Genomic DNA, 19,357 nt, shown 5'->3' on the forward strand with positions numbered 1-19,357 from the left:
GTTGGTTTTCTTAGCTTTAAGCTGTAGCTAATCCAAGACTGACCATTTTGAATTTGCTTTACTATTTAATAAGCAGCAATAAATTAATATAAACACCCAGATTTAATATTTTTAAATTTTCTTTGACAACTAGTTTTCCCACATTTCAAAGTAATTAATATGATATTCCATACGTTTTATTCGCATTTTGGAAAAACGCTTGACTGGTTGTTTTTGTTTTGTTTTAAGATAGTGTGGGAGGGGGAGCAAAGGGGGAGGGAGAGAGAGAATCTTAAACAGGCTCCACGCCCAGCATGGAGCCCGACCTCAAGACCCTGAGATCATGACCTGAGCCAAAATCAAGAGTCAGATGACTAACCCACTGAGCCCTTGATTGAATGGTTTCTTATGTATAAATGACTAGCTTGGTCAAGAATATTCTTTGGGTTTTTCTTCTAGTTTTTATAGAAAAAAATTTTTATGTTTTTGGGGTTGTTGTAAGGTAAAATACACAAATCTTAAGAGTAAAGCTCAATGAATTTTTACATATGGGTGCACCCATGTGAGTACCACCTGGGTTAAGATATAGAACATCTTCCTTCTCAGCAAGTTCCCTCATGGTTGTTTTCAAAGGGATACCCTCCTTCCAGAAGTAACCATTATTCTGATTTCTGTCACCAGATACTATTTTTGCCTGGTTTTACGCTTCATATAAGTGGAATCATATGGTATATACTCTCTTTGGGTTTGGTTTCTTTGCTTAATGTAATTCCTATGAAATATATCTATGTTGTATATAGTAATGGTTTATTATTTTTTTCTTATTGGTGAGTAGTATTCTGTTTTATTAATGTACTAAAATGTGTATATTTTCTTTTTTCCATTTTGGGGCTATTATGAATACAGCTGCTGTTGATGTTCTTGCTTATAGACATATTTACTTATTTCCTTGGGTATATAAGCCTAGGAGTGAAATTGCTGGGTCATAGGGTAAATTAGTTAGTGATTTAAATTAGTGAGTGATTTCCAGACAGTTTTCCAGTGTTTGTACCATTTTACATTCCTACCGGCAATATGTGAGAGTTCTAATTGGTCCACATCCTTACCAAACTTGGTATTGTCTGTTTTCAATTTTAGTCATTCCACTGTAATTCTTTTTTCTCTTTTTTTTAGAGTTTTTTTTCGTTTTAATGTATTAGAGAGAGAGAGAGAATGCACAAGCAGGGAAGAGGGGCAGAGGGAGAGGGAGAAGCAGGCTTCCGGCTCCCTGCTGAGCTGGGAGCTTGATGTGGGACTCAATCCCGGGACCCTGAGGTCATGACCTGAGCTGGAGGCAGAGGCTTAACAGACTGAGCCACCCAGGTGCCCTCCATTGTAATTCTTATTTTGCATTTCTCTGATGAGTAATAACATTAAATCTGTTTTTAAAGTAAACCTTTAAATATAATACATACAGGAAAATGCACACATTGTAAATGTACAGCCTAATGAATTGCTTATTAAAAAGTAAACTTGCCCACGTAAGTGTCATGGTCACGGTACTCTTCATTCAGCCAACAAACTTACTGCATATCTGCTGCATGTCAGGTATAGTTCTAGGCCCAGAGATACAAAGAATGATCAAGATAGGGATGCCTGGGTGGCTCATGTCAATGCAAATGGTAGGTAGTCATCCTTTCTGATGGCTGAGTAGTATTCCATTATATATATGAACCACATCTTTATCCATTCATCTGTTGAAGAGCTCTAGGGGCCACCTGCATTTCCTGCCTCATGGCCCCTTTCAAAGCCAGTAATGACAGGTCAGACTCTTCTCACACTTTAGATCTCTCTAACATTTCCTTCTTTCACATTTCTCAGATGTATCTTTCTTTTTTATTTTTAAACATCTTATTTATTTATTTGAGAGCGAGTGTGTGGGAGCAGGGGAGGAACTGAAGGAGAGAGAGAATCTCAAGCACACTCCGACTGAGTGTAGAGCCTGATGTGGGGCCCAGTCTCACCATCCTAAGATCATGACCTGAGCCAAAATCAAGAGTCCGAGGCTTAACTGACTGAGCCACCCAGGTGTCCTTCATAGATATATCTTTCTGAAATCCAGCCAAAGAAATTTCTCCCCTTCTAAGGGCTCATGCAGTTAGATTGGGCCCACCTGGATAATCTAGGTTCATTTCCTTATTTTAAAGTCTGTGACCTTAATTACATCTGCAAAGTCCCTTCACAGCAGTACTTGGATTATATTTGGTAGAATAACTAAGGGACAGGAATCTTGGGGAGATGGCTTTAGAATTCTGCTTATTACATAGGCCTTATAAAATTAATTGGGAGTGTTCTTTCCTCTACTTTCTAAAAGAATTTGTGGAGAATTAATATTTCTTTTTAAAATACTTGATAGAAGTTCTCTGGCCTTGTGCTTTTGAGAATGAAACAGCCCTGGATGATCTAACCTTTATGGGTCCGTATTTCTCCTCCAGAAAATAAATAGAACAAAGTCACCACTCTTACAATAATGGGAGGAAAACTCAGTAGAAACTCAACAACTCTTTTTCACTGAGAAGTACCTGATGTATATTTGTTTAATAAAGACTGAGTTGTCTATACACTAAGCCAATTTAAGAATGTGATCTGTAACTTGCCGTCTTAATTACGTGGAGAAAAAGTGAATGGGATTATTAATGCTGTGAAAAGCAACAGTGACCTACCTACTAAGTGCCAAGATAAAGATAATTAATCTGGTCAATTAAAAAGAAATATATAATTTAAAATGCAGAGGCTTCCAGGTGGTGAGTTAGTCTCTTAGTTGCCTGCTGTGGACATTATAAAATGCATCTTAACTTATCATAGTCTACTTTAATACTAGTTTAATTCTATAGGTTAGCTCCCCCCCGTCCTTTGTCAATTGTTGCTATATATGTTACATCTATATTTATTATAAATAAATACAGTATTGTTATTACTGCTTTATACAATCTTTTAAAGAAATTAAGAGAAGAAAATAAAATGTATTTATTCAATCTTTTATATTTACCAATATATTTACTTTTTCCAGTGCTCTTTATTTCTTTGTTTAGATTTAGGTTACTATCTGGTGTCATTTGCTTTCAGCCTGTGAGATTTTCTTTCGTATTTTTTGTATGTCAGGTTTGCCAGCAATGGATTCCTAAGTCATTGGGGGTATCTTTCTTTCACTATCGTTTTTTTTCACCTTCATTTTAATTTTTTTTCCTTCCCCCCCAACCACCTTCATTTTTAAAAGATGGTTTTGCTGAATATAGAATTCTTGCTTGACAATTTTTTCTCTCAGTATTTTGAATATGTCATTTCACTACCTTCTGACTTTTCCTTGTTTCTGATAAGAAATTAGCAACTGGTTATATTATTGCTTCCTGGTAAATGTGCTGTTGTTTTTTTTTTTTTTCTTCCTTCAAGATTTTCTGTTTCAGGTTTTCATCATTTTCACTACATGTCTAGGTATGGATCTGTTTGTATTTATTGTAGTTGTGGTTCATTGAGCTTCTTGAGTCTGTAGATGATTATTTTTCTTTATTTTTTAGAGTGAGAGGAAGAGGAAGAGAGAGAATCTTTTTTAAGATTTTATTTATTTGACAGAGAGAGAGAGGGGCAGAGGGAGAAATAGGCTCCCCGCTGAGCAGGGAGCCGATGTGGGGCTCGATTGACCTGAGCCAAAGGCAGATGCTTAATCAGCTGAGCCACCCAGACACCCCAAGGAGAGAGAGAGAATCTTAAGCAGGCTCCCTGCCCACCGTGGAGTCTGATGCAGGCTGGATCTCAAGAGTCTGAGATTATGACCAGAGCTGAAATCAAGAGTCAAACACTTAACCACCTGAGCCACCCAGGAGCCCTGTAGATTAATTTTTTAAAAAACATCAGTTTGCGGGACACTTGGGTGGCTCAGTCAGTTAGGTGTCTGACTCTTGATCTCAGCTCAGGTCTTGATCTCAGGACCAAGCCCCGCATTGGGCTCCACACTGGGCATGAAGCCTACTTTAAAAAAAAATCAGTTAGCATTGTTTTTGGTCATTATGTCTGTCCTTTCTCTCCACTTCTGGAACTCCTAATTTGTGTATGCTGTTATACTCAATGTTGTTCCATAGGTCTCTGGGACTTTGTTTTTCTTTATTCTTTTCTCTCTTCAGATTAGATATCAGTTTTTCTGATATTTTTTTCTTCTATGTCAATGTTCAACTCTAGAATTTTTGTTGCCTCTTTTTTAATGATTTCTATTTTTTTGTTGACATTTTCTTTGTTTGAGGCATTGATTTCATATTTTTCTTTAGTCCTTCAAAGCAGTTTGAAGATTTTGTTTGTTTAGTTTGTCGTTTGGACCTACTCAGAGACATTTTCAATTCCATGACAGTTTCTTTTTTTTTTTTTTTAAAGATTTTATTTATTTATTCAACAGAGATAGAGACAGCCAGCGAGAGAGGGAACACAAGCATGGGGAGTGGGAGAGGAAGAAGCAGGCTCACAGCAGAGGAGCCTGATGTGGGGCTCGATCCCAGATCGCTGGGATCATGCCCTGAGCCGAAGGCAGACGCTCAACTGCTGTGCCACCCAGGCGCCCCCATGTCTCATAAATTTTTGTTGAAACTAGATATTTTACATAATAAATTGTAGCAATTTTGGATTCTGATTTGTTTTTCCCTTGGAGGGTTATTCTGTTTTGTTGCCTGGCCTAAATCTGTGGAATGTTTTTCCCAAGTGTGTGGCTACTAATATCTGCTCAGCATTTTGTGCATTTTAATTTGCTTTTATTTTTAAGTCTGTCTTCCTGGAATCACACCTGTATCTGTATAGCTTAGTGGTCAGTTAGCCACTTGTCAAAGATTGAGGTGTAGGGCTTCCACTCTCTGCCAGTAGATCTTTGTGGGTGAAGGGCGCTCCTTCAAAATTCAGACATTTTAAAAGTCTGGTCAGACTTTTACTTTCCACGGGCCCTGTCATGTTTTCTTTTCCTGTTTTTACAGGCTCCTGGTGGGTCCTCTCTGGTCTCTCCAGTATGGATGTGTGAGCACTTACCCTTTATAGTCTTGTTTCCAGATTTCCCTTTAAATTCTGTCTAGTCTGCTGGCCCATTGCTTGTACTAACGAAGACAGCATCCTCATGGCTTATTCATTTGCCACCAAGAATACACATTGTTACTGATGATGAAGGGTGTGGAATTCTATGCTTTGCTTCAAATCAAGTCAGCCCTCTCTGTGAGTGAAGCTGCTGGTTTTTATGGCTTTCCCTGCCGTGGTAGAACTACCTTCCCCACTGACCTGGGGGTGATGGGAACCGCCTTGGGCAATAGTGCCACAGATTCCTGCTCTTCTTACCCCACATTCAGTAGTTTTTCATGAATAACCACAGAGAAAGTACCAGTTGAGAACAGACCTGAAGGAGGTGAGGAATTACTTCATGTAGATATCTAAAGATGAACTTTCCTGGCAGAGGGGACGCCTTAAGGGCCTGAGTGAGAACATACCTAGGGTATAAAAGGGACAGTAAAGAGGCCAGTGCGGCTAGAATGGAGTACCAGAGGGGGAGAGTAGTGGGAAATTATGTCAGAGAGGTAAAGAGAGGCAGATAAGACCTTTTGGGCCACTCACTGTAAGGACTCTGGCTTTTCCTTTGGATGAAATGGGGAGCTGCTGGAGGGCTTTGAGCAGCAGAGTTGAGACAGTTCATGTTATAATTTTAAAAGCAGCCTTAGTGAAATGGAAGCTGAAGTGTGGCAGGATAGAAGACTCAGTATGCCAGTTAAGAGAATATTACAGTCCTGATGATAGCAATGCAGAGGAGAAATGATTGTGGCTTAGATGAGGGTAGTAGCAGGAGAGGTAGTGAGAAGTGGTCCAGTTCCTTCTTGTAGATTGGAGGTGGGCAGTGAACAGATTCAGATCCCTATTTCAAGGGAATTTTCCTGCATAGTAGCTATGAATGCTTTTTTTTTGTTTCCTTTATTGAATTCTATATTTTTTGAGTCCCTATATTGATTCTAATTATGCTCAGATTGGATCATTTTAATGTTCTAGTATTATTTTCTAATTGCAGTCTTTTTTTTTTCTTCTGATGGCTTTCCTCCATTCCATTTATTCTGTTTTTATCTTTTCTTAAATTTTTTTATTTTTTATTTTTTAAGAAGGCTCCATGCCCAATGTACAGCCCAGTGCAGGCCTTGAATTCACAATGCTGAGATCAAGACCTGAGCTGAGATCAAGAGTCGAACGCTTAACCGACTGAGCCGCCCAGGTGCCCCTCATCCTCTTTTCTTGTAAGCTGAGGACATGAGGGTAGAGAAGAGCTTGTCATTGAAGAGTTTAATTCTTTGTGATAGATCTATCTAAATTCTGTTCTTTCTTCTAAAATCTCATAAAGTGTTGGGGCTCAGTTGGTTAAGTATCTGCCGTCAGCTCAGGTCATGATCTCAGGATCCTGGGATAGAGCCCAGTGTCAGGCTCCCTGTTCAGCAGGGAGTCTGCTTCTCCCTTTCCCTCTGCCCCTCCACCCACTTGTTCTCTCTCTCTCTCTCTCAAATAAGTAAATGAAATCTAAAAAAATAAAATAAAATCTCGTAAGTGTCTTCTATCAGATCCACTCTATCCAGTGGTAAATTCCATGTAATTCCATAGGCTATGGCTGTTTTTCCCGATTTGGCTCAATTCTCTGAAAGTTAGTAAGCCCCAGAGGGTCAGCCTGTCTTTCCTCAAGTCCCATAGTGGGGACTTGACTTATACTCTTGGGAGTATAATTGATTTAACATACTAGTTTCAGGTGTACAATCTAATAACTCAGTATTTGTATATATTGCAAAATGATCACCACAGTTAGTCCAGTTAACACCTCTCACTATACAAAATTTTTTTTCTTGTGATGAGAACTTTCAAGATCCACTTTCCTAGCTACTTTCAAATATGGAATGTGGTATGAACTAGTCACCTTGTTGTATGTGACATCCCTTGACTTATTCATCTTATAACAGGAAATTTGAATCTTTTGCCCCCTTCACCCATTTTTTCTACTCCCCCTTCCTCAGGTAATCACCAATCTATTCTCTGTATCCACGGAGGCTCTTATTCCTTGGTGGATTTTTTTTTTTTTTAACTTTACCAGGGCTGTCTACTTATTCCTTCATTCTCCTCCATTCATATTAGAAAGTATTTCACATAAGGTTGCTCTCATTTCCTTCTTGGGTTGAATCTTGTAAAATGTTTTTCCTGTCAGCTGTCCAGATAGAAGAGTCCTTTGATCATGCTTTCTTTACCCAGAAATCTTGGTCATGTATTTTTTAAAGTTCAGTAATATATGGGAAAGAATAGCATTTGTATCTTTACAGCTTGCTTCCTGCACTATTGACTAATCGAAATTTTGCTGTTTCCAGTTTTTCTTATTAAAATTCCTTTGTGCTTTCCCCATTCACCCACCCCCTTCCCCAGTTTTCTTGCAGCTGTATTTGAGCTGGGAAACTTGAAGAGAGGTTAGATACAGGAAATCCTAGAGGCAGAAAAAAGACCCTTGATTTGGGGAGGAAGAGCAGGTGGTAAGAAAGATCTAATGGAGTGTTAAGAGATAATAATTTACTTTGTGAAGCAGAGTTGGGGATGAGATTTTTGAGATAGATACAAAAGGTAAGAGTAAGACAGCTTCTTTCTGAACTAAGATGGTCTGATTTTAAGATTAAAGTTTTTTTTTCTTTTAATTCCCATATAGTTAACATACACTGTTACATTAGTTTCAGGTGTACTATAGAGTCATTCAACGATTCCATACAACACAAGGTGCTCTTCACAAGTGCCCTCCTTAATCCCCATCCCCTATTTCATCTGTCCCCCCATCCACCTCCCCTCTGGTAACTGGCAGTTTGTTCTCTATAGCTCAGAGTTTGTTTCTTGGTTGGGTCTCTTTCTCTAAGATTAAAGTTTCTTACGAAGCAAAATATTGCTTTTTATGACTATGACTACATTCTTTCTAGAGTACCTTCCTTTTAATAGGTAGTTTTGTTTAGAAAAAATACAAAGTAAAACCTGTGGGTATCTGTTAGAAATTTTGTACAGATAGCTGTTGCTGTAATAGTGAATGTGTTTGTGTGTTTTCCCTCCAGAATCTCCCTGGAGAATGAGACATGAATGTCTGCAATGATATTTCCTGACAAGAAGTTGATACAAGAGAAGGAAAGGAGATCAACAGCTACTGAGCAGAATTTCAGATAACCACGATTTGGTATTTATCACCTCCAACTACAGACTTCCGTTGCCTACTTTTAAATCAGAGATAACTACGGTCAGAACCCAGACAAGACAAAAGGATACTTTTCATCTGTATTTTTTGAGATCAAAGAAACCACAATGTCTAGGAAACAAAACCAGAAGGGTAAGATTACATGTGGGCATAAATTGTTAAAAGCATAGTTGTGGAATAATGATCTATATATTTTTAAAAGGTTCTCTTAATGTTATATTTTCCCTCACCCAGTGCAGTACTACTGATAGGTACAATTTATCTCTTTGTCTTGACTGCAGTTAATTTTAGAAGAGTATAGAACATTCACAACTTTATCTGTTGTCTCTTTAATTATCTAAGTATTTGTGGATGTTAGATTATAGTTTTGTGTGTTACTGGTTTGGGAATTCATGTAACAATTGGTTTTCTGCCTTTATAAACATTAAATTGGAATATATTTGCAGCAAAGCCAACTGCATCTAGAAAATGCACTCTGGAGTGTGAACATATGTTAGGGGGCATGGTGGGAGATAACTTACTGCAGGATATTCTATATCCTGTGAGTTGATGTTTTTTTCATTGGAGACAGGAAATGAAGCAAGAGTAAATGTTTCCAGTTTTAGATTCCTTCTTTAGCTTTCCTTCCGGGATTATTACTCTAGCTTCTTGTCTAAAGTAAAATGTAAGATGCAAAGAATCAAGAAATACCGAGAATAGTTAGAAGAAAGGCAAAGACAATAAAGACTCTAAAAGCACTTTTTCACCTTTCTTAGAACAGCTGCAAAAATGCAAAGGGACAAATGCAACAGTAGCACTACAACTATTATACATAACTGGAATATATTTGTTGAAAGAATGACCATAGCTATCCTGGCTTTTTTCCCCTCATTGAATTTAATTTTCAATTTAAAGTTAATGTTCTTTAATTCGAAACAGAGTTGTAGATCCAGGTGTCAGGTGTTAAATACGACGGGAAATGCTTTTAAACTTCATTTTGACTTGGTAGTTCACAAACCTCATTTTAAGAAAATAACGTACCGGAGCTGCTTGTGGTTCTGAAAGCATGTGGTTACTATACTCATTGTATAGTAAATCCGTATAAAGGAAATCTGAGTTCTAAGGAATGGTTAGATTACTAAAGAACTGTTTTATAGAATGAGATTATCAACGGACAAGTTTTTATAACCAAAGTTTGTCTCTTCTTAGTCATCATGATTCAGTTTGCTTTCTTCCCAGTTATGTTTCAAACACTGAGTATCTGTTTTCCTCCTACAAAGGGAAAAATGCTATAGTAAAAATAGGACTCCAGACTTTAAAATAAAACAATTCCATCTAAAAAGTTTAGCATTTAGTTTTTCCTTAAAAAATTAACTTAAGCCAATTGCTTCGACCTTGTTAAAACGAGTCTTTGTTTAATTCATGTCTGTATTTTGCCAGAGCTCTAAGAAGGATTCATTGCTTTTTGTAATTGGTACTTAATTACTAAAATATGAATTTGAATTTTTGACCATATCATAGGCATTAAGTGCTGACAAATTTCGATTTGAATATAGCCTGGATTTACATGTAGTTGGAAACAAAAGTTGTTAGGACTTTCTCTGAACTAAATCTATATGTATAATCTAGTTGAACAAAAAAAAGCACAAAGTACTTATAAAAGCTTGGAGGGAGGCATTTAGTCTCTCACTGTTAAGTATGATGTTAGTTGTAGGGTTTTCCTGGATGCCCTTTATCAGTTTGAGGAAGTTCCTTTCTATTCCTGTTTTGCTGAGTTTTCACATGAACGGGTGTTGGGATTTTTGGCAAATGTTTTTTCTGCATTTATTTCAGTCCTCCCCAAACAGGGACGATTTTGCCCCTTGGGGATATTTGCCAATGTGTGGAGACATTTTTGTAGGTCACAACTTGCGGGCAAGGTGCTACTGGCATCTAGTGGGTATAGCTCGAGGGTGCGGTAAACGTCCTGCAGTGCACAAAACAGCCCTCCACAACAAAGACTGCCTGGGCCAGAGGTCAGTGCTGCTGAGGAAACCCCGATCTATTCATATCATCATGTGATTTTTGTCCTTTATTAATATAGAATATTAATTAATTTTCAGATGATAAACAATTCTGCATTCCTGGTATTAAATCCCATTGAGGGGGCACCTGGGTGGCTCTGTTGGTTAAGCCTCTGCCTTCGGCTCAGGTTCTGATCCCAGGGTCCTGGGATTGAGTCCCTCATCGGGCTCCTTGCTCTTCAGGGAACCTGCTTCTCCCTCTGCCTCTGCCTCTCTCTCTGTGTCTCTCAGGAATAAAATAAATAAATAAATCCCATTTGGTCATATTGTACGATCCCTTTTTTATGTTACTGGTTTCTGTTGGCTAATATTTTGGTACAGTTTTTAAAACTTACATTCATGAGGGATATCAGTCTGTAGTTTTCTGTTCTTGTGATGTATTTGTCTGGTATATGATTTGTCCTGGAATGTGCCCTGTATGCTTGAAAAGAACGTGTACTGATCTGTTGTTGGGAGAGTGTTCTCTATATGTTAGGTCAAGTTGGGTGATCGTGGTGTAAGCCATCTATATCCTAATTTGCCGTTCAGTTGTTCTGTCATTTACTAAGAGAAAAGTAGTGAATCTTCAGCTACAGTTGTTGAATTGTGTATTTTTCCTTTCTGTTTTGTCAGCTTTTAATTTACATATTTTGGGACTCTGTTATTAAGTATACATACATTTATAATTGTTTTATCTTCTTGATATATTGATTTTCTTATGAAATATTCTTTCTCTCTAGGAATATGTCTTTGAAGTTTTAATTTTTCTGATATTAATATAGCAATCCCAGCTCTTTTATACTTACTGTTTTCAGGAATTATCTTTTTCATCCTCTCTCTTTTTTTTGGTGGGGCGTGGTGCTGAAACCCTCGTCCTTCGCTTCCAGTCTGTTTGTGTTTTGAGCTAAGAGGTGTCTCTCGTAGACGCCATATAGTTGGATCTTGCCTTTTTATTCAGTCTAACGGCTCTACATTTTGATTAGTCCATTCAACAGTTAATGTATTTATCAGCATGATTTGGTTTATGCCTGCTATTTGCTGTTTTCTACATATTATTTTTGGTTCCTCTTCTACTGCTTTATTGCCTTCTTTTTAATATATTTTTGTATTTTATATATTATATATTTATATTTTATACTTCTTAGTGTATTAATTCCTCTGATTTTTAAAAAAACTATTTCTTAAATAGTTATTTTATTTTAGTGGCTGTTCTAGGATTGCAATATGCATCTTTAACTTGTTACAAGCTACTTCTGGATAATACTGACTTAATTCCAGTAAAATATAGTAGCTTTGTTCCAATATAGCCTTGTTTCCTCTCCCCTGCTTTTGTACTACTATTTCGTATATATCACATCCGTATATAACCACAACAATATGTTGTTATCATTGTTGTTTTAAGCAATCTTACGTTTTTTGAAGAAATTTGGAGAAAAGAGAAAAAATATATGTAGTCTTTATATTTACCCAAATATTTACCATTTTGAGTACTCTTAATTCCTTCCTCTGGATTTGAGTTACTGTCTGGTTTTATTTCCTTTCAGCCTGAAAGATTTAGTTTTTCTTTTCTTTTTTTTTTTTTTTTGTAGTTTTTATTTTGTTATATTAGTCACCATACAGTACATCCCAGTTTTTTTTTGTTTTTTTTTTAAGATTTTATTTATTTATTCGACAGAGATAGAGACAGCCAGCGAGAGAGGGAACACAAGCAGGGGGAGTAGGAGAGAAAGAAGCAGGCTCATAGCAGAAGAGCCTGATGTGGGGCTCGATCCCATAACGCCAGGATCACGCCCTGAGCCGAAGGCAGACGCTTAACCGCTGTGCCACCCAGGCGCCCCGACATCCCAGTTTTTGATGCAATGTTCCATGATTCATTATTTGCGTATAACACCCAGTGCTCCATGCAATATGTGTCCTCCTTAATACCCATCACCGGCCTATCCCAATCCCCTACCCCCTTCCCCTCTGAAGCCCTCAGTTTGTTTCCCAGAGTCCACAGTCTCTCATGGTTCATTCCCCCTTCTGTTTACCCCCCCTTCATTCTTCACTTCCTTCTCCTACCGATCTTCCTATTTCTTATGTTCCATAAATGAGTGAAACCATATGATAATTGTCTTTCTCCGCTTGACTTATTTCACTTAGCATAATCTCCTCCAGTCCCGTCCATGTTGCTGCAAATGTTGTGTAATCGTTCTTTCTGATGGCTGAGTAATATTCCATTGTATATATGGACCACATCTTCTTAATCCATCTTCTTAATAATTCAACAGAAGGGCATCTCGGCTCCTTCCACGATTTAGCTATTGTGGACAATGCTGCTATGAACATTGGGGTGCATATGGCCCTTCTCTTCACTGTGTCTGTATCTTTGGGGTAAATACCCAGTAGTGCAATTGCTGGATCATAGGGTAGCTCAATTTTTAACGTTTTTTTTTTTTTTAAGATTTTATTTATTTATGTGACAGAAAGACAGCCAGCGAGAGAGGGAACATAGCAGGGGAGAGGGAGAGGAAGAAGCAGGCTCCCAGCCGAGGAGCCCAATGTGGGACTCGATCCGGGAACGCCAGGATCACGCCCTGAGCTGAAGGCAGACGCTTAACGACTGCACTACCCAGGTGCCCCTCAATTTTTAACTTTTTAAGGGACCTCCACACTGTTTTCCAAAGTGGCTAGTATCCAAGATCTACAAAGAGCTTCTCAAACTCAATACACGTGAAACAATCAAATAAAAAAATGGGCAGAAGATATGAACAGATACTTTTCCAATGAAGACATACAAATGGCTAATAGACACATGAAAAAAATGTTCAAAATCATTAGCCATCAGGGAAATTCAAATCAAAACCACCTTGAGATACCACCTTACACCAGTTAGAATGGCAAAAATTGACAAGGCAGGAAACAAATGTTGGAGAGGATGTGGAGAAAGGGGATCCCTCTTACACTGTTGGTAGGATTTAGTTTTTCTTGTGCACAAGTCTGACAGGAATGGATTCTTTTAGACTTTTTTTCTTTTTTTTAATCTGGATGTCTTTATCTTCATTTCTGAAGGATTGTTTTGCTGGCTGTAGTAGAGTTTGGCACTTAGAACATGCTTTTCCACTGAATATGTCGTATTGTTGTTCCTCTGTGATGAATCATTTTTTCTTGTTGTCAAGATTTTCTCTTTGTCTTTAGCAGTTTGATGCAATTTAGTATGGATTTCTTGGGAATTTCATCAAATGTTTGCCATTATTTCATCAAAAAAATTTTTTTTCCTGCTCCTTTCGCTCTCTCCTCCCCTGCTAGGAATCCTGTGATGTATATATTGGTAAGCTTAATGTTATCCCACAGGTGACTGAGGAACATTTTTCTTTTTTCTTCAAAAAATTTTTTTCATATTCTTCTTCCTTTATTTAGATTAATTCCTGTTGTTCTCTTCAAGTTCACTGGTTTTTTTCTTCTGCTATCTCAAATTTGCTATTAAGCCTATCTGGTGACTTTTTCATTTGGGTATTATATTTTCAATTAGAATTTCTTTTTAGTTTTACCTTACAGTTTCTATTTCTCTATTGAGATTCTCTGTTTGTTAAGTCACTATGACTATATTTTCCTTTAACTCCTTGAATACGTTTGTATTAGTTGTTTTGAAGTTTTTGTTGGTTAAGTCCACCAACTTGTGGACCCACTCAGAGGCGGTTTCTATTGATTGGTGTTTTTCCTATGTATGAATCTTTCTTTCTTTCTTGGCTTTTTTTTAAGTGGATAATTAAGGTAATATATTAACTCCAGATTCTTAACTTATTTGCTTGAGGTATTTTAAAAATAATTAGCCTGGACATAAACTGAGGCATCTACCTCTCTACCTGTCCCATGTGTACATCACAAGTGTATCTGCACAATTTTTTATTTTTTATTTATTTTTTTATTTTTATTTTATTTTTTTTTAAAGATTTTATTTATTTATTCGACAGAGATAGAGACAGCCAGCGAGAGAGGGAACACAAGCAGGGGGAGTGGGGGAGGAAGAAGCAGGCTCATAGTGGAAGAGCCTGATGTGGGGCTCGATCCCATAACGCCGGGATCACGCCCTGAGCCGAAGGCAGACGCTTAACCGCTGAGCCACCCAGGTGCCCCTGCACAATCTTTTAAATTCTAATTTTTATTTTTTATTTTTACTTTTTAGGGATTGTCCCTGAGTCTGCAATGCTTATTGGTCAGCCAGTGATTTGGACTGGCTGATGCATAGCTTTTATCCTCTGCTAATTGAACTATGTGTGTTGAGGAGGACATTCAAAATTCAGGCGGTTCTTAAGTTTGTTTTCACTTTTACTTTCCACTGGCCTCTTGGGTTTCCCCGTGCATGTGCATAGTTTCTCATTTAGCTAGGGATGTGTAGAGAACTCATCTAGCTTTTCTATGGTTCTTTCATTTCCAGGATTTCCCTTTAAATTTCCTATTCGTTTATCACTCACCTAACCAAGACTCCAACTTCAGGCTAGCGAAGCAGCAAGTTTAAAAAAATTTTTTTCTGAGTTCTCCACTTGAGCTGAGAGAGCTATGGAGTTTTGCCCTCCTCTCTAGTTAGCCTTCTTTGGCAATAAAGCTGCTGATTTTTATGGCTAGCCCTGCCCTGGTAAAGCTCTTGTTCTCCACGGAGCTGGAGATATGAATGGGAGCAGACCTAGGCAAGAAGGGTAGAGACTTCATTGTTCTTACTTAAGGCTTTAGCAGTTTCTCAGTAATTTGTTGTGGCCTTTGATTGATTTCCAGAGCCCTGAGATGGTTGTTTTTGACAGTTTTGTTCAGTTTAATACTTGTGTTTTAAGGAGAGGACTTGCCCAACTTCTTCCCACCACCCTCAAGCCCAGTTTTATTGTTTTTATAAAGCACTTGTCCTCAAAGATTAGAAATTAAAACAATAAAAACAACTAGTTCTTTATACCTGGTGGTTTGAATAGGTCTGAATTAAATAGTGACTACAGGGGGCAGGTCTTTAGACATTAAGTAGCCTACTGGTTCATGTGGCTTACTAGTTAATTAGGGAAAAATGCTTCTGCCAAAAATCTCTTGTGGGCCTTACCCTTGGATTACTTGAACTGTTTGTCGGGCACCCCACTGTTGAAAATCAAATAAGAGAACTTTTGAGTAGAACCCATAGCAGATATTTGGGAACCTATTAGGTTCATGATATAAATTTATAGCGGGGTAATTACTTACAACTTTTTACCTTTTCCTGACTGATGTCTGAATTTAGCACTAGATAAAAGGAAACCAGTTCTGGGGGTAATCCAAGGTTGTGAATAGGTTTAGTTCTGATTCCCACAGACACTAATGATCCTAATTTTCTCTCTAAATAGTCTTTAGAGACTAGAGAAGGATGAGACCAAACGATTGTAATTTTTAAAATTTTAGGAGCCCTGCTTTGGGTCAAGTAATGTCTTTCTCTCAAACTTGACTGTATCTCAGAATCATCGTGGAAATTTAAAAATATATATATTATTTTTTAATCACTATCTCTGGGGATGGTACACAGACTCTAAAAAAAAAAACAGATTTGCTAATATTTTTCTAGACATAAAAACCGTGTTTGCCTGTAAGTGTCTAACAATATTTATGAAGTTATAATGATAAGGGCAAGTTCACAAGTATTGTCCTTTTTTTGTTGACTTCATTTTGCACTTAACTTTAGTTCTCTCTCTTCCTCTTTTCCCACTTGTGAAACTATTCAGCTACAAAACACCTTCACGTCTGATCTTTAAACCTCTGAAACATTAAAATAGCTGACTTAAATTACATAGCTGATCATGCACGACTAGTTTCTCTGTCTCAGTACTGTGCTATTGCTTAATTGCTTCACTACTTTTTGTTTCGTATGGATCTACCTAAATGTTTCTCTCTTCCTTTCTTCCGCCCTCCCCAACTTTTTTTCATTTCACAAAACAGAAACTCTGTATCCAATAATTCCCTACTCTCCCTTATCCTGATCCCTGGAAACTCCCATCCTACCTTCTGTTTTCTGTTTCTCTGAATTTGACTACTCTTGATAACTCACTCATACAAGTGGAATCATATAGTATTTGTCTTTTATGACTGTCTTGTTTCACGAAGGATAATGTGTTCAGAGTTAATCCATGTTGTGAATCCATGTCAGAATTTCCTTCCTTTTTAAAGCTGAATAACGTTCCATTGTATGTATTATCACATTTTGTTTATTTATCTGTGGATGGGCACTTGGGTTGTTTCCACTTTCTGAATATTGTAAATAATACTGCTGTGAACATGGGTGCGCAGATAACCTTTTGAAATCCCTGCTCTCACTTCTTTTGGGTTTATAGCCAAGAGTGGAATTGCCGGATTAATGGTAATTCTGTTTAATTTTGTGAGAACTGCCATTTTGTTTTCGGTAGCAGATGTACCATTTTATGTTCCCACCAGCAGTACACAGGGTTCTAGCTTGTTTACATCTTCCCCAACACTTGTTGTTTTGTTTGCTTTTTCAATAGCTATCCTAATGGATGTGAGGACTTCCTTTGAAAGAGAAGAGCTACAACCTGTTTTTATTTTTAAATTTTAATTTAAAAAACCCTTTTTTGTGGAACACTTCATGAATTTGCATGTCATCCTTGTGTGGGGGCCATGCCAATCTTCTCTGTACCATTCCAATTTTAGTATATGTGCTACCGATGTGAGCGCTACAAACTGTTTTTATAAAGTCATAGAATTTTTAAATTTAAAGGAACCTTAATAACTGTCAGAACTAACCTCTATTCTTTGTACGTCCCACTTCATCAGTGATACCTACAAACATTCACTGTATGCCTGTCTTTCTTTTCCTATTAGACTCTGAGCCTGCTGGGATAATAATTGGGTTTTATTCTTGTATGTTTTTCCAACAACTAGCTCATTACCTTGATACACTGTAGATTGTCTAGAAACAAATGATGTTAGTTTATAATTTTAAAAATACGTCAGATTTTTTCTTTTTTAAAATTAAATTTTTTAATTGAAGTATAGTTGACACACATTGTTCCATTAGTTTCAGGTGTACAACATAGTGATTTGAAAACTATATATAATGCTATATGTTCACCACAGGTGTAGCTACCATCTGTCACCATCTTCAGATGGGGAGGTTATCCTGGATCATCCAGGTGAGCCCTAGATGGCAGTCACAAGTATCCTTATAAGGGGGAGGCAGAAGAAGGTTTCAGAGAGAAGAGAGGGCGTTATGTAACGATGAGGGCAGAGATTGGAGTGATGTGGCAAGCCAAGGAATGCCTACACCTACCAGCAAGTGGAAAAGGCAAGGAACAGATTCTCCTCTAGAGCTCGTAGAGGGAGTGTGGCCTTGCTGTTACCTTGATTTCAGCCCAGCGATACTGGTTTTGGACTTCTAGGCTTTAGAACTATGATAGAATAAATGTCTGTTGTTTGAGCTACCAAGTTTGTGGTAATTTATTGTAACAGCCATGGGAAATTAATACAGAACCAAAGCAAGTCTTTGGGCCTTTTAGGTTCATTGTTCTCAACCACATTCTTTTTGTTGAAAGTCATTTACTCACTCTAAATATACTTTTTTAATGTCATCTCTTTTTAGAAATTCAATAAAGAGGATATTTTATTTTAGGCTCTAGCTGACTGTTCTACAAAAGGTAACTGGAAATAATAGGCCATATATTTCTCTCTTTTTTCTTTTAGGGGTAAAATATCTAATGTATCTAAAATATCTAATATAAGTTGGGAAACAAGTAAGTAAATGTGGCTTATTTTTCTACTCCGGACAATTAAAAAAATAGGTTATTCTTAGAACCAATTTAAGTTGTTTCTTTACTACTCATTTATCTGCTTACTACAAAAAAAAAAAAAAATCCCCCTGTTTTTCAAATGTGTATTGTTTTGAAAATTAGTCCAGAAGGGTTTGTTTGGTGCATGCAAGAATCCGTTAGACCAAAGATAGGGAAGGTAAACATTTTGAAGGGAGAATAACATAGACAGGCAATTACTTGGGTGAAGCAAATAGGATAGAGCAGCTGAAAAGCTGAATGGTGACAAATTCCTGGAGCCAAGAAGACAGTGATTGATGTCCAGGGCCTTCTGGTGTATGAGTGGGGACTAGTGACCATCCCTCCTTGCTCTGCGGTAGGATCCCAAGAAACTGAGTCCTAGTAGTAAAGATGAGTGGAAAAAGACTTACCTTTGTAGGAATTGCAACTTAGTTTCAAATTATTTCAGTACCTGAAATTAGTTTGAGGTAACATATGTGCCCTGGGACAAGTAAACAGATCCTCTTTGGAAATCTTCACAGATTACTCTCATTATCAGTTTTTTAAATAGGTTATTTAGTACACAATGAAAAAATAATTAGAAACCTGAGGGGAGGGGCGCCTGGGTGGCTCAGCCATTAAGTGTCTGCCTTCTGCTCAGGTCATGATCCCAGGGTCTTGGGATCGAGCCCCGCATCAGGCTCCCTGCTCTAGGGAGCCTTCTTCTCCCTCTCCCACTCCCTTGCTTGTATTCCCTCTCTCGCTGTCTCTCTCTGTCAAATAAATAAATAAAATGTTAAAAAAAAGAAAAAGAAACCTGAGGGGATGAAACAATAAGAATATGGAACAAGAAACATTAGATAGTAGAACAAATATACAGGAGATCAAAATATTGAAGTTACCACATTTAAAATAACTACTCTTCAAAAAATAAAAATAAAAAAATAAAATATTCTTAAAAGGTTCAAGGAAATAAAGACAACGTGGGGAAATTCAACAGATAACTGGCAAACTATTTTGTAATGCATATATTAGACCAGAAAAATGCAGTAATTGAAACTATGAACTCAATGTATGGTTTTAAAAACAGGGGCACCTTGGTGGCTCAGTTGGTTAAGCATCTACCTTTGGCTCTGGTCTTGATCCTGGGGTCCTGGGATTGAGCCCTGAATTGGGCTCCTTGCTCAGCAGGGAGTCTGCTTCTCCCTCTCCCTCTCCCTCTGCCCCTCCCCCTGCTTATGCTCATTCTCTCTCTCTCAAATAAACAAATAAATAAAATCTTTAAAAAAATAAAATGAAAACAGATTGATAGTATCTGAGAAGAATCAGTGAACTGCATTATAAATTAGAAGAAACTAAATCATGCATGG

General features: G+C 37.5%; 1 protein-coding gene and 1 non-coding gene across 4 annotated transcripts in view; one reads left to right on the plus strand and one right to left on the minus strand.

Moving 5' to 3' along the window:
• Positions 1-19,357, plus strand: part of SPATS2 (spermatogenesis associated serine rich 2) — a 135,525-nt gene that overhangs the window by 60,440 nt on the left and 55,728 nt on the right. For all 3 annotated transcript variants that reach the window (XM_045801128.2, XM_045801127.2, XM_087855817.1), the window contains exon 2: positions 8,085-8,353. In XM_045801128.2, coding sequence (XP_045657084.1) covers positions 8,329-8,353 — 25 coding nt within the window. In that variant the 5' untranslated portion in view covers positions 8,085-8,328. The remainder of the gene's footprint in view (positions 1-8,084; positions 8,354-19,357) is intronic.
• LOC123794853 (U6 spliceosomal RNA) lies at positions 16,811-16,917 on the minus strand. Its single transcript, XR_006780279.1, has one exon. It is a non-coding gene; the product is annotated as a U6 spliceosomal RNA (small nuclear RNA).

The sequence above is a fragment of the Ursus americanus genome, chromosome 25 (assembly GCF_024610735.1).
Source record: "Ursus americanus isolate L20-20 chromosome 25, mUrsAme1.1.p, whole genome shotgun sequence".
Taxonomy (NCBI): Eukaryota; Metazoa; Chordata; class Mammalia; order Carnivora; family Ursidae; genus Ursus; species Ursus americanus.